The following is a 15,511-nucleotide window of genomic DNA, read 5'->3' on the forward strand; positions in this document are numbered from 1 at the left end:
GGTATTTGTCTTTCTCTGCTTGCCTTATTTCACTGAGCATAATACTCTCTAGCTCTATCCATGTTGTTGCAAATGGTAGGACTTGTTTTCTTCTTATGGCTGAATTATATTTCATTGTGTATATGTACCGCATCTTCTTTATCCATTCATCTACTGATGGACACTTAGGTTGCTTCCATTTCTTGGCTATTGTAAATAGTGCTGCCATAAACATAGGGGTGCAAATGTCTTTTTCAAACTGGGCTGCTGCATTCTTAGGGTAAATTCCTAGAAGTGGAAGTCCTGGGTCAAATGGTATGTCTATTTTGAGCTTTTTGAGGAACCTCCTTACTGCTTTCCACAATGGTTAAACTAATTTACATTCCCACCAGCAGTGTAGGAGGGTTCCCCTTTCTCCACAACCTCGCAAACATGTACTGTTGTTTGTCTTTTGGATGGTGGCGATCCTTACTGGTGTGAGGTGATATCTCATTGTGGTTTTAATTTGCATTTCTCTGATGATTAGCAATGTGGAGCATCTTTTCATGTGCCTGTTGGCCATCTGGATTTCTTCTTTAGAGAACTGTCTATTCAGCTCCTCTGCCCATTTTTTAACTGGATTATTTGCTTTTTGTTTGTTGAGGTGCATGAGGTCTTTATATATTTTGGATGTCAATCCTTTATCGGATCTGTCATTTATGAATATATTCTCCCATACTGTAGGATACCCTTTTGTTCTATTGATGGTGTCCTTTGATGTACAGAAGCTTTTCAGCTTGATATAGTCCCACTTGTTCATTTTTGCCTTTGTTTCCCTTGCCCAGGGAGATATGTTCATGAAGAAGTCGTGCATGTTTATGTCCAAGAGATTTTTGCCTGTGTTTTTGTCTAGGAGTTTTATGGTTTCATGACTTACATTCAGGTTTTTGATCCATTTCTAATTTACTTTTGTGTATGGGGTTAGATAGTGATCCAGTTTCATTCTCTTACATGTAGCCGTCCAGTTTTGCCAGCACCATCTGTTGAAGGGACTGTCATTTCCCCATTGTATGTCCATGGCCCCTTTATCGAATATTAATTGACCATATATGTATGGGTTAATGTCTCGAGTCCCTATTCTGTTCCACTGGTCTGTGGCTCTGTTCTTGTGCCAGTACCAAATTGTCTTGATTACTGGGGCTTTGTAGTAGAGCCTGAAGTTGTGGAGCGAGATCCCCACAAACTTTATTCTTCCTTCTCAGGATTGCTTTGGCTATTCGGGGTCTTTGGTGGTTCCATATGAATTTTTGAACTATTTGTTCCAGTTCGTTGAAGAATGTTGTTGGTAATTTGATCGGAATTGCATCAAATCTGTATATTGCTTTGGGCAGGATGGCCATTTTGATTATATTAATTCTTCCTAGCCAAGAGCATGTGATGAGTTTCCATTTGCTAATGTCCTCTTTAATTTCTCGTAAGTGTCTTATAGTTTTAAGGGTATAGGTCTTTCACTTCCTTGGTTAGGTTTATTCCTAGGTATTTTATTCTTTTTGATGCAATTGTGAATGGAATTGTTTTCCTGATTTCTCTTTCTATTAGTTCATCGTTAGTGTATAGGAAAGCCACAGATTTCTGTGTGTTAATTTTGTATCCTGCAACTTTGCTGTATTCCAATATCAGTTCTAGTAGTTTTGGAGTGGAGTCTTTAGGGTTTTTTATGTACAATATCATGTCATCTGCAAATAGTGACAGTTTAACTTCTTATTTACCAATATGGATTGCTTGTATTTCTTTGTTTTGTCTAATTGCTATGGCTAGGACCTCCAGTACTATGTTGAATAACAGTGGAGAGAGTGGGCATCCCTGTCTTGTTCCCAATCTCAGAGGAAAAGCTTTCAGCTTCCTGCTGTTCAGTATAATGTTGGCTGTGGGCTTATCATATATGGCCTTTATTAAGTTGAGGTATTTGCCCTGTATACCTATTTTGCTGAGAGTTTTATCATGAATGGATGTTGAATTTTGTTGAATGCTTTTTCAGCATCTGTGGAGATGATCATGTGGTTTTTTTGTCCTTCTTTTTGTTAATGTGGTGGATGATGTTGATGGATTTTCGAATGTTACACCATCCTTGCATCCCTGGGATGAATCACACTTGGTCATGGTGTATGATCCTTTTGATGTATTTTTGAATTCGATTTGCTAATATTTTATTGAGTATTTTTGCATCTACGTTCATCAGGGATATTGGTCTATAATTTTCTTTTTTGGTGGGGGTCTTTGCCTGGTTTTGGTATTAGGGTTATGTTGGCTTCATAGAATGAGTTTGGGAGTATTCCCCCCTCTTCTATTTTTTGGGAAACTTGAAGGAGAATGGGTATTATGTCTTCTCTGTATGTCTGATAAAATTCTGAGGTAAACCCATCTGGCCCAGGGGTTTTGTTCCTGGGTAGTTTTTTGATTACTGCTTCAATTTCTTTGCTTGTAATTGGTTTGTTTAGATTTTCTGTTTCTTCCTTGGTCGGTCTTGGAAGGTTGTATTTTTCTAAGGAGTTGTCCATTTCTTCTAGGTTTTTCAGTTTGTTGACATATAGGTTTTCATAGTATTATCTAATAATTCTTTGTATTTCTATGGGGTCTGTCGTGATTTCTCCTTTCTGATTCTGTTGATATGTGTTGATTCTCTTTTTCTCTTAATAAGTCTAGCTAGAGGCTTTTCTATTTTGTTTATTTTCTCAAAGAACCAGCTCTTGGTTTCATTGATTTTTTCTACTGTTTTATTCTTCTCAATTTTATTCTTCTCTGATCTTTATTATATACCTCCCTCTGCTGACTTTAGGCCTCATTTGTTCTTCTTTTTCCAATTTCGATAATTGTGACTTTAGCCTATTCATTTGGGATTGTTCTTCCTTCTTTAAATATGACTGGATTGCTATATACTTTCCTCTTAAGACTGCTTTTGCTGCATCCCACAGAAGTTGGGGCTTTGTGTTGTTGTTGTTTGTTTCCATATATTGCTTGATCTCTATTTTAATTTGGTCATTGATCCATTGATTATTTAGGAGCATGTTGTTAAGTCTCCATGTGCTTGTGGGCCTTTTTGCTTTCTTTGTACAATTTAGTTCTAATTTTATATCTTTGTGGTCTGAAAAGTTGGTTGGTAGAATTTCAATCCTTTTGAATTTACTGAGGCTCTTTTTGTGACCTAGTATGTAGTCTATTCTGGAGAATGTTCCACGTGCACTTGAGAAAAATGTGTACCCTGTTGCTTTTGGATGTAGATTTCTATAGATGTCTATTAGGTCTATCTGCTCTAGTGTGTTGTTCAGTGCCTCTGTGTCCTTACTTATTTTCTGTCTGGTGGATCTATGGAGTGAGTGGTGTGTTGAAGTCTCCCAGAATGAATGCATTGCATTCTATTTCCTCCTTTAGTTCTGTTAGTATTTGTTTCACATATGTTGGTGCTCCTGTGTTGGGTGCATATGTTTATAATGGTTATATCCTCTTGTTGGACTGAGTCCTTTATCATTATGTAATGTCCTTCTTTCTCTGTGACTTTCTTTGTTTTGAAGTCTATTTTGTCTGATACTAATACCATAACACCTGCTTTTTTCTCCCTGTTGTTTGCATGGAATATCTTTTTCCATCCCTTGAGTTTTAGTCTGTGCATGTCTTTGGGTTTGAGATGGGTCTCTTGTAAGCAGCATATAGATGGGTCTTGCTTTTTTATCCATTCTATTACTCTGTGTCTTTTGATTGGTGCATTCAGTCCATTTACATTTAGGGTGATTATTGAAAGATATGTACTTATTGCCATTGCAGTCTTTAGATTCATGGTTACCAAAAGTTCAAGGTTAGCTTCTTTAGTATCTTACTGCCTAACTTAACTCACTTATTGAGCTATTATAGACACTGTCTGGTGATTCTTTATTTCTCTCCCTTCTTATTCCTCCTCCTCCGTTCTTAATATGTTGGGTGTTTTATTCTGTGCTCTTTTGTGCTTCCTTTAACTGCTTTTGTGGGTAGTTGATTTTATTTTTTGCCTTTAGTTAGTATTTAGTTGGTCTGCTTTCTTTGCTGTGATTTTATTTTCTCTGGTAACATCTGTTTAGCCTTAGGAGTGCTCCCATCTAGAGCAGTCCCTCTAAAATACCCTGTAGAGGTGGTCTGTGGGAGACAAATACCCTCAACTTTTGCTTGTCTGGGAACTGTTTAATCCCTCCTTCATATTTAAATGATAATCGTGCTGGATACAGTATCCTTGGTTCAAGGCCCTTCTGTTTCATTGCATTAAATATATCATGCCATTCTCTTCTGGCCTGTAAGGCTTCTGTCAAGAAGTCTGATGATAGCCTGATGGGTTTTCCTTTATAGGTGACCTTTTTCCTCTCTCTAGCTGCCTTTAAAACTCTGTCCTTGTCCTTGATCTTTGCCATTTTAATTATTATGTGTCTTGGTGTTGTCCTCCTTGGATCCTTTCTGTTGGGAGTTCTGTGTACTTCTGTGGTCTGAATGATTATTTCCTCCCCCAGTTTGGGGAAGTTTTCAGCAATTATTTCTTCAAATACACTTTCTATCCCTTTTTCTCTCTCTTCTTCTTCTGGTACCCCTATAATGCGGATATTGTTCCTTTTGGATTGGTCACACAGTTCTCTTAATATTGTTTCATTCCTGGAGATCCTTTTATCTCTCTCTGCATCAGCTTCTGTTCTCTGGTTTCTATTTCATCAATGGTCTCTTGCATCTTATCCATTCTGCTTATAAATCCTTCCAGAGATTGTTTCATTTCTGTAATCTCCTTCCGGACTTCATCCCTTAGCTCTTACATATTTCTCTGCAGCTCCATCAGCATGGTTATGACCTTTATTTTGAATTCTTTTTCAGGGAGATTGGTTAGGTCTATCTCCCCAGATTCCTTCTCAGGGGAGGATGTCTGGGTTAGGCTGGTCTGTATCAAATTCTTCTGCCTTTTCATGGCGACAGAGGTAGTTGTGGGGAGCTGGCGCGTGTGTCGGCTGGGAGAACGTTCCTTCTTGCTGGTTTGTGGCCTTCCTCTCCTGGGAGAATGGCAACCCCTAGTGGCTTGTGCTGGGCAGCTGCGCGCAGACGGGGTTTCTAATTCTTGCCCGGCCGCTGTGAAAGCAGCTCTGCCCTGCTGCCTCAGGCTGATGCTCCACTATGGCAGGGCCGTGTCGGAGGAGAAATGGGCAGGAGGTGGTTTATCTCCATGAGGGGCCTCTGGGCTGCACTGCCACCCAGGGACTTAGGGCGCCCGGAGTTCCCCGGGATTCCCAGCTGCTGGGCTAAATGTCCCGGGACGTTTCCACCCAGCTGTAGGGTCCCTGTCCCTTTAAGTCTTTCAAAAAGCACTCGCTTTTCTTTGTACCAGGGGCGCCGGCTGCGGGGACCCACTTGCAGGTTTTACCGTCCCGTTTCCCTAGTATACAGCACACCATGCACTGTGTGTCTGTGCTCTGGTGCGGATGGCTAGGGGTGGGTGTTTGGCAGTCCTGGGCTCCCTCTCCCTGCCGGGCTGCGGCTTGTATCTTACCTCCTTCATGTGGTGCTGGGTTCTCAAAGGTGTAGATGTAGCCTGCCTGTTTTCCTGTATCTTCTGGTCTCTCTTTTAGGCATAGTTGTTTTTGTTGTATTTTCAAAAATATATATGGTTTTGGGAGGAGATTTCCGCTGCTCTATTCACGTCGCCATTTTGGCTCCGCCCAAGTATTCCCCTTTTAAACTTAAGTACAGAACCTTCAAAAGGTGCTGAAGTCCTAACCCCAGGCCCTCAGTATGTGACTGTACCTTGGAACAGGGCCACTGCAGCTGTGATTCGCTGCAACGCCATCACACTGCAGTCAGGTGGGGACCTAAGCCAACATGGCTGGCATCGTTACAAAAAGGCAACTCTGGACAAAGATAAGAACATGGGCAGAATGCCACGTGAAGATAAAGACAGAGATGGGGTGATGGCCTACAAGCCAAGAATCCCAAAGGCTTCTGGCAAACCAGCAGGAGCTAGGCAAACCACCACAGGCCTCCGAAGCAACCGGCCCTGCCCACAGCCCGACCTGGGGCCGAGCGCCTTCAGGACTGTGAGACAATGCACTTCTGTGGGTTAACCTGCTCAGTCTGTGGTCCTTTGTTAAGGCAGCCCCAGGAAACTATCATAAAATGTTACATAGTTTCCAGTTTGACACAAGGCCATCATTCTTTGTTTACAGATTTTGTGTTTGTTATGCTCCTTAAAAAGCACTTCCTATCACCAGATGCAAAAAATACTTGTGCTTTTCTAGTATCATGCTTCGCTTTAAATTATTTAATTCATTCAGTATATATACTGACATAAGGAAAGATGACTTCTAAAGGATTAACCAATTATCTCAGCACCAGTTATTCATCCTTTTTCATTGATTTCAAATGGCAGTATTATCTACATAACAGACATATATTCATAGGGACTATGTTTGTATACATCTGAGTTTACCTCTGGATGTTCTGTTTTGTTCTGTAATATATCAATTGATGCTGGTTGCAAAATGTATTACTTTAGCTTTATATTAAATTTTAAAGTGTGGAAAACAAATTTCACCATTAGTATTCTTTATCTGTTTCCTATCCATATTTTCTTGGCTATTCTCACTCATTCATTCCTCCAGATCAACTTTAAAATAATAGCATCAAAGGTTTCTCTAAGTACCTTTGGCATGTTGATAGCAATTGCATTAACTTTATAAACTAAAACAAGGTGAGCTGATAACTTTACAATATTGACTTTCGCCTTGAAGGAATTTCACCTCTCGCCAGATCTGTATTTCCCTTATAACTTTTGTCCTTTTATTTATATAGGCTTTGCACATTTCTTGGGGCTTGACTGAAGATGTTTTAAAATTAGGTAATAGTTTAAAAGATAACTCTTTTCCAGTTGTAATTATTTTTGTATTATTGTACAAAATAATACATATTTTGTAAGTAATTATTTCTAGTGCGTATAAGAGTGTATAGATACATATTTACGTATGTTTATATTTTATTTCACCTAGATATTTTGAAACCAGGTCACTTTACTTAGTTTAGTAGTTTTCTAATTAATTTGCTTAGATTTTTCTAAGTAGGCAAACATAACAATTGCAAATAAGTTTCTCATTTCTAATATTTGAGGCTCTAATTTCCTTTTCTTATCACATTAGCTTAAACATTCAGAACAATATAAATAAAATATTCTTATATTTCAAGTCTCACTAAGATTTTTTTTTTATCATGAATGGGTATTGAAGGCCAAATTTATCTATAGGGATTAGAACTGCATCACAGGCTGTGGGGATAGGGTGCGTGGAGAGACTAAAAAATGGAGCCAAAATGGCGATGTGAGTAGAGCAGCGGAAATCTCCTCCCAAAACCATATATATTTTTGAAAATACAACAAAAACAACTATGCCTAAAAGAGAGACCAGAAGATACAGGAAAACAGGCAGGCTACATCTACACCTTTGAGAACCCAGTACCACCTGAAGGAGGTAACATACAAGCCGCAGCCCGGTGGGACCCGAGCGCCCCTCACCCCAGCTCCCAGCGGGAGGAGAGGAGACGGAGCAGGGAGGGAGAGGGAGCCCGGGACTGGTTCTCCCAAACAAGGTTCCTATTTCCTTTCGGGGAGATGGAATGTTCCTTATCTCCATTGGGGGAATAGGCACATGGTTATATGTCTTTGTCAAGTCTCTGACCTGTACACTTAAAATGTGTAACATTTTAGTATATTAATTTACACCTACATACCATGATTTAAAAAAAATAAAGAATGGGTTTTGAATGCCTTTAAAGGTTCTACTGTGATGATAATGGGGCTCTTCTCCTTGGAGAGGCCACTGGAATGAATTCTACTATTATTTTTCCCTCCCTATTTTATGTATTTTAAGAGAATTATAAAACTAAGATATGATCATCAATGAAACCAAGAGCTGGTTCTTTGAGAAAATAAACAAAATAGATAAGCCTCTAGCCAGACTTATTAAGAGAAGAAGAGAGTCAACACACATCAACAGAATCAGAAATGAGAAAGGAAAAATCATGACAGACCCCATAGAAATACAAAGAATTATTAGAGAATACTATGAAAACCTATATGCTAACAAGCTGGAAAACCTAGGAGAAATGGACAACTTCCTAGAAAAATACAACCTTCCAAGACTGACCAAGGAAGAAACACAAAATCTAAACAAACCAATTACCAGCAACGAAACTGAATCAGTAATCAAAAAACTACCCAAGAATAAAACCCCCGGGCCGGATGGATTTACCTCGGAATTTTATCAGACATACAGAGAAGACATAATACCCATTCTCCTTAAAGTTTTCCAAAAAATAGAAGAAGAGGGAATACTCCCAAACTCATTCTATGAAGCCAACATCACCCTAATACCAAAACCAGGCAAAGACCCCCACCAAAAAAAAACTACAGACCAATATCCCCGAAGAATGTAGATGCAAAAATACTCAGCAAAATATTAGCAAACCAAATTCAAATATACATCAAGAGTATCATACACCATGACCAAGTGGGATTCATCCCAGGGATGGAAGGATAGTACAAAATTCGAAAGTCCATCAACATCATCCACCACATCAACAAAAAGAAAGACAAAAACCACATGATCATCTCCATAAATGCTGAAAAAGCATTCGACAAAATTCAACATCCATTCATGATAAAAACTCTCAACAAAATGGGCATAGAGGGCAAGTACCTCAACATAATAAAGGCCGTATATGATAAACCCACAGCTAACATCATACTGAACAGCAAGAGGCTGAAAGCTTTTCCTCTGAGATTGGGAACAAGACAGGGATGCCCATTCTCCCCACTGTTATTCAACATAGTACTGGAGGTCCTAGCCATGGCAATCAGACGAAACAAAGAAATACTATGAATCCAGATTGGTAAAGAAGAAGTCAAACTGTCACTATTTGCAGATGACATGACATTGTACATAAAAAACCCTAAAGACTGCACTCCAAAACTACTAGAACTAATATCGGAATTCAGCAAAGTTGCAGGATACAAAATTAACACACAGAAATCTGTAGCTTTCCTGTACACTAACAATGAACTAATAGAAAGAGAAATCAGGAAAACAATTCCATTCACAATAGCATCAAATAGAATAAAATACCTAGGAATAAACCTAACCAAGAAAGTGAAAGACCTATACCCTGAAAACTACAAGACACTCTTAAGAGAAATTAAAGAGGTCACTAACAAATGGAAACTCATCCCATGCTCCTGGCTAGGAAGAATTAATATCATCAAAATGGCCATCCTGCCCAAAGCAATATACAGATTTGATGCAATCCCTATCAAATTACCAATAGCATTCTTCAATGAACTGGAAAAAATAGTTCAAAAATTCATAAGGAACCACCAAAAATTCCGAATAGCTAAAGCAATCCTGAGAAGAATAAAGTGGGGGGATATCTCGCTCCCCAACTTCAAGCTCTACTACAAAGCCACAGTAATCAAGACAATTTGGTACTGGCACAAGAACAGAGCCACAGACCAGTGGAACAGAATAGAGACTCGAGACATTAACCCAAACATATATGGCCAATTAATATACGATAAAGGAGCCACGGACATACAATGGGGAAATGACAGTCCCTTCAACAGATGGTGCTGGAAAAACTGGACAGCTACATGTAAGAGAATGAAACTGGATCACTGTCTAACCCCGTACACAAAGTAAATTCAAAATGGATCAAAGACCTGAATGTAAGTCATGAAATCATAAAACTCTTGGGAAAAAACATAGGCAAAAATCTCATGGACATAAACATGAATGACTTCTTCATGAACATATCTCCCTGGGCAAGGGAAACAAAGGCAAAAATGAACAAGTGGGACTATATCAAGCTGAAAAGCTTCTGTACATCAAAGGACACCATCAATAGAACAAAAGGGTATCCTACAGTATGGGAGAATATATTCATAAATGACAGATCCGATAAAGGATTGACATCCAAAATATATAAAGACCTCATGCACCTCAACAAACAAAAAGCAAATAATCCAGTTAAAAAATGGGCAGAGGAGCTGAATAGACAGTTCTCTAAAGAAGAAATCCAGATGGCCAACAAGCACATGAAAAGATGCTCCACATTGCTAATCATCAGAGAAATGCAAATTAAAACCACAATGAGATATCACCTCACACCAGTAAGGATTGCCATCATCGAAAAGACAAACAACAACAAATGTTGGTGAGGTTGTGGAGAAAGGGGAACCCTCCTACACTGCTGGTGGGAATGTAAGCTAGTTCGACCATTGTGGAAAGCAGTATGGGGGTTCCTCAGAATGCTCAAAATAGAAATACCATTTGACCCAGGAATTCCACTTCTAGGAATTTACCCTAAGAACGCAGCACTCCAGTTTGAAAAAGACAGATGCACCCCTATGTTTATCGCTGCACTATTTACAATAGCCAAGATATAGAAGCAACCTAAGTGTCCATCAGTAGATGAATGGATAAAGAAGATGTGGTACATATACACAATGGAATATTATTCAGCCATAAGAAGAAAACAGATCCTACCATTCGCAACAACATGAATGGAGCTAGAGGGTATTATGCTCAGTGAAATAAGCCAGGCAGAGAAAGACAAGTACCAAATGATTTCACTCTTTCACTCATATGTGGAGTATAAGAACAAAGGAAAACTGAAGGAACAAAACAGCAGCAGAATCACAGAACCCAAGAATGGACTAACAGTTACCAAAGGGAAAGGGACTGGGGAGGATGGGTGGGAAGGGAGGGATAAGGGCGGGGAAGAAGAAAGGGGGCATGACGATTAGCATGTATAGTGCATGGGGGGCACGGGGAGGGCTGTGCAACACAGAGAAGACAAGTAGTGATTTTACAGCATCTTACTACGCAGATGGACAGTGACTGTGAAGGGGTATGTGGGGAGGACTTGGTGAAGGGGGGAGCCTAGTAAACATAATGTTCACGTAATTGTAGATTAATGATACCAAAAGAAAAAAAAAAGAAAAAAAAACTAAGATATGATCAAGGGAGGTATAAGAAGGAAAAAGGGGCATTACAATTAGCACACATAATGTGGGGGGGTGGCACAGGGAGACAGTATAACAGAGAAGACAAGTAGTGATTCTGTAGCATTACTGCACTGATGGACAGTGACTATAATGGGGTTTGTGGTGGGGACTTGATAATGGGGGGTGTCTAGTAACCATAATGTTGCTCATGTAACTGTAGATTAATTATACCAAAAAAAAACTAAGATAAGATCACTGTAGAGAAGTATTTAAAATGCAGTTAAACCTTATGAAATAAAAATGTTAACACCTGAAATGCCACCACGGCAGAGATGTACCAACAGTTTTCCCAAACATTGACCAATAATCACACACATGTGTGTGCACACGCATGCACGTGTGTCTCTATCTGCATGTTTTCTGCTGTGAGAAACATTTCAATGTCCTACAGGGCTCTAAATGATCTGGCCCCATGTGTTAGTCCCCCATCACTGCTATAACAAATGATCTCACATTCACAGCTTAACACAACAGAAAGGCATTTTCTTATAGTTCAGGAGGCCAGGAGTCTGAAACGAGTCTTACGGAGCACCAACAGGGCCTTCCTCCTTCTGGAAGCTTTAGGGAGAACCTGTTTCCTCCCCTTTCCTGCAGGCAGTATGCCACTTTTTGGCTCCTTGCTCTTCCCCCATCTTCAAAGCCAAGTGCATAGCACCTTCCCTCTCTGACTCTGCTTCCCTCACATGGCCTTTCTCTTCTGTCTCAAATATCCCCTCACCTCCCTCTTATAAGGACTCTTGAGATGCACCCACCTGGATCCACCCATGATAATGTTCCACATCAAGGACCTTAATTTAATCACACCTGCAAAGAGCTCCTCCATAAAGGGAACATTCACAGGTTCCACGTATTAGCATATAGATATATCTTCAAGTGCTGCAATGTAGCCGACCACCCTCACCTATCTCTCCAGGCAGCCCCCACCCCTCACCTGCAGATTCCACCTACACTGCTCAGTTTCTTGAACACACCACACCTCCTCTTGCCACAGGCCCTTTTCATATACTGGATGTCAGATGGGCATCAGAGGAGAGAGAAACCATTCTGCATTACGGAAAACAAAGAACATTGGTTCCTGGGATAGCCAGGAGGGGTGCAGAGTGAAAAGGCAAGAAGCCGTGTTCATTAGAGAGCCCAGAAGACACCTCCATTGATGGGGCACTGGAGGGCCGTTCCAGAGGACAAACTCCCCTAAAAGAGATCACTTCCATGGTGACATAAATTCTCCATCTTCTCTACAAAACCCTCCAGTAAGCCTGCACTACTACTCATGTTGGCTTCCTTCCATGGGAATGCGTGGAGCTGGGCTCAGGGTCCAGTGGCTCTGGGGTTACCAGGGCACAAGGACACAGAGGACCTCCTGCCATCAGGTTAAAGGAGACACCGTGGCCCAAGGACCGGGCAGGCTGGGAGGGGTAACTGGGTATGGACACCATGGCCCAGAGGCTGGGCAGGCCGGGAGGGGTGATTGGGTAGGGACACCATGGCCCAGGGGCTGGGCGGGCTGGGAAGGGTGACCAGGTAGGGACACTGTGGCCCAGGTGGGAGGCAGGGAGGCGTGATGGGGTAGAGACACCATGGCCCAGGGGCTGGGCAGCCCAGGAGGGATGACTGGGTAGAGATGCTGTGGCCCAGGTGGGAGGCTGGGAGGGGTGACCAGGTAGAGACGCTGTGGCCCAGGGGCAGGGCAGGCCAGGAGGGGTGACTAGGTAGACGCTGTGGCCCAGGGGCTGGGCAGGCTGGGAGGGGTGACTGGGTAGGTGCCATGGCCCAGGAGCTGGGCGGGCCAGGAGGGGTGACCAGGTATAGACGCTGTGGCCCAGGGGCAGGGCGGGCCAGGAGGGGTGACTAGGTAGACGCTGTGGCCCAGGGGCTGGGCAGACTGGGAGGGGTGACTGGGTAGGTGCCATGGCCCAGGAGCTGGGCGGGCCAGGAGGGGTGACCAGGTATAGACGCTGTGGCCCAGGGGCAGGGCGGGCCAGGAGGGGTGACTAGGTAGATGCTGTGGCCCAGGGGCTGGGCAGGCTGGGAGGGGTGACTGGGTAGGTGCCATGGCCCTGGGGCTGGGCGGGCCAGGAGGGGTGACTGGGTAGGGCCTGTGGCCCAGGTGGGAGGCCAGGAGGCGTGACTGGGTAATCAGTGTGACAGAATAAACTCGTCCACACTCCTCTTTTCAGAGAGTCCCTCTACCTGCCCGAGCTATGAGGGGTGACTCAGTGGTGCAGTTGTGACCGTTCCCAGATGTCCACTTACAGCTGTGGAGAGGCGTGATGCCAGCGTCATCTCCAGATTCCCTTTCAGGCCCACCAGGGGCGGCACCAGCGTCAACAGGTCTTTTACTTCCACAAACACAGGCCAGTGCTGGTGGGAGAGAAAAGGAGATCAATCCAAACATGCAGACTGGTGCACCTTGGAAACTTCTAGAGCTAATCTTCAGCAAGTAACTGCCACTGACTCCCTAAGAAATGAACATGCAGTTTCCTAAATGGCTTTAAACTAAATACAAAATGATGATGAGGCCGTGAGATTTTAATACTGTCCAGTATTAACAGCACGAGTGGCCTCAGTGAGTCCCTATCTTTCTCTGGCCCTCAGCAGCTGGGAAAAGTGGGAGCCAGGCTGGTCCAGCCTACAGACACGCTTTGTCTACTGCACACAATGTGTTTGTAGGAATGGGGAGGAGTCAACAGTTTCAAAGTCAGGGCATTTCTCATGAACTGGGAGAGATGGAAGACCAGCTGGGGCCGGGTGGCCATGCTTTATTAGGGCAGAGATGTTCCACTATGCCCAGGCCAAGGGCAGGAGGCCCCAGAGCACCATCAGGGGCTCTGGGTTTGGCAAAACAGGTGGGAGTTGTCTCTATCTAGGTCTCTGTTAAACGTTAAAAATAAAAATGTTAAGGACACTAACAAATGGGAACTCATCCCATGCTCCTGGCTAGGAAGAATTAATATTGTCAAAATGGCCATCCTGCCCAAAGCAATCTACAAATTCACTGCAATCCCTATCAAAATACCAACAGCATTCTTCAACGAACTGGAACAAATAGCTCTAAAATTCATATGGAACCATGAAAGACCCCGAATAACCAAAGCAATCCTGAGAAGGAAGAATAAAGTGGGGGGAGATCTCACTCCCCAACTTCAAGCTCTACTACAAAGCCACAGTAATCAAGACAATTTGGTACTGGCACAAGAACAGAGCCACAGACCAGTGGAATAGGATAAAGAGTCCAGATGTTAACCCAAACACATATGGTCAATTAATATATGATAAAGGAGCCATGGACATACAATGGGGAAATGAAAGCCTCTTCAACAGCTGGTGTTGGCAAAACTGGACAGCTACATGTAAGAGAATGAAACTGGATCACTGTCTAACCCATACACAAAAGTAAATTAGAAATGGATCAAAGACCTGAATGTAAGTCATGAAACCATAAAACTCCTAGACAAAAACATAGGCAAAAATCTCTTGGACATAAACATGAGCGACTTCTTCATGAACATATCTCCCCGGGCAAGGAAAACAAAAGCAAAAATGAACAAGTGGGACTATATCAAGCTGAAAAGCTTCTGTACAGCAAAGGACACCATGAATAGAACAAAAAGGTACCCTACAGTATGGGAGAATATATTCATAAATGACAGATCCGATAAAGGGTTCACATCCAAAATATATAAAGAGCTCAAACACCTCAACAAGCAAAAAGCAAATAATCTAATTAAAAAATGGGCAGAGGAGCTGAACAGACAGTTCTCCAAAGAAGAAATTCAGATGGCCAACAGACACATGAAAAGATGCTCCACATTGCTAGTCATCAGAGAAATGCAAATTAAAACCACAATGAGATATCACCTCACACCAGTAAGGATGGCTACCATCCAAAAGACAAACAACAACAACAAATGTTGGCGAGGTTGTGGAGAAAGGGGAACCCTCCTACACTGCTGGTGGGAATGTAAATTAGGTCAACCATTGTGGAAAGCAGTATGGAGGTTTCTCAAAAATCTCAAAATAGACATACCATTTGACCCAGGACTTCCACTTCTAGGAATTTACCCTAAGAATGCAGCATCCCAGTTTGAAAAAGACATTTGCACCCCTGTTTATGGCAGCACTATTTACAATAGCCAAGAAATGGAAGCAATCTAAGTGTCCATCAGTAGATGAATGGATAAAGAAGATGTGGTACATATGCACAATGGAATACTACTCAGCCATAGGAAGAAAACAAATCCTACAGTTTGCAACAACATGGATGGAGCTAGAGGGTATTATGCTCAATCAAATAAGCCAAAGTACCAAGTGATTTCACTCATCTGTGGAGTATAAGAACAAAGAAAAAACTGAAGGAACAAAACAGCAGCAGACTCACAGAACCCAGGAATGGACTAACAGTTACCAAAGGGAAAGGGACTGGGGAGGATGGGTGGGAAGGGAGGGATA

General features: G+C 42.1%; 1 protein-coding gene across 5 annotated transcripts in view; it reads right to left on the reverse strand.

Moving 5' to 3' along the window:
* SLC41A3 (solute carrier family 41 member 3) overlaps nt 1–15,511 on the reverse strand; it is a 93,375-nt gene that overhangs the window by 41,580 nt on the left and 36,284 nt on the right. For 4 of the 5 annotated variants that reach the window (XM_036911625.2, XM_036911624.2, XM_036911623.2 and 1 more), the window contains one exon: nt 13,316–13,423. The exons of the other annotated variant lie outside the window; for it this stretch is intronic. In XM_036911625.2, coding sequence (XP_036767520.2) covers nt 13,316–13,423 — 108 coding nt within the window. The remainder of the gene's footprint in view (nt 1–13,315; nt 13,424–15,511) is intronic. 5 annotated transcript variants of the gene reach the window in all.

This window comes from Manis pentadactyla, chromosome 1 (assembly GCF_030020395.1).
Source record: "Manis pentadactyla isolate mManPen7 chromosome 1, mManPen7.hap1, whole genome shotgun sequence".
Taxonomy (NCBI): Eukaryota; Metazoa; Chordata; class Mammalia; order Pholidota; family Manidae; genus Manis; species Manis pentadactyla.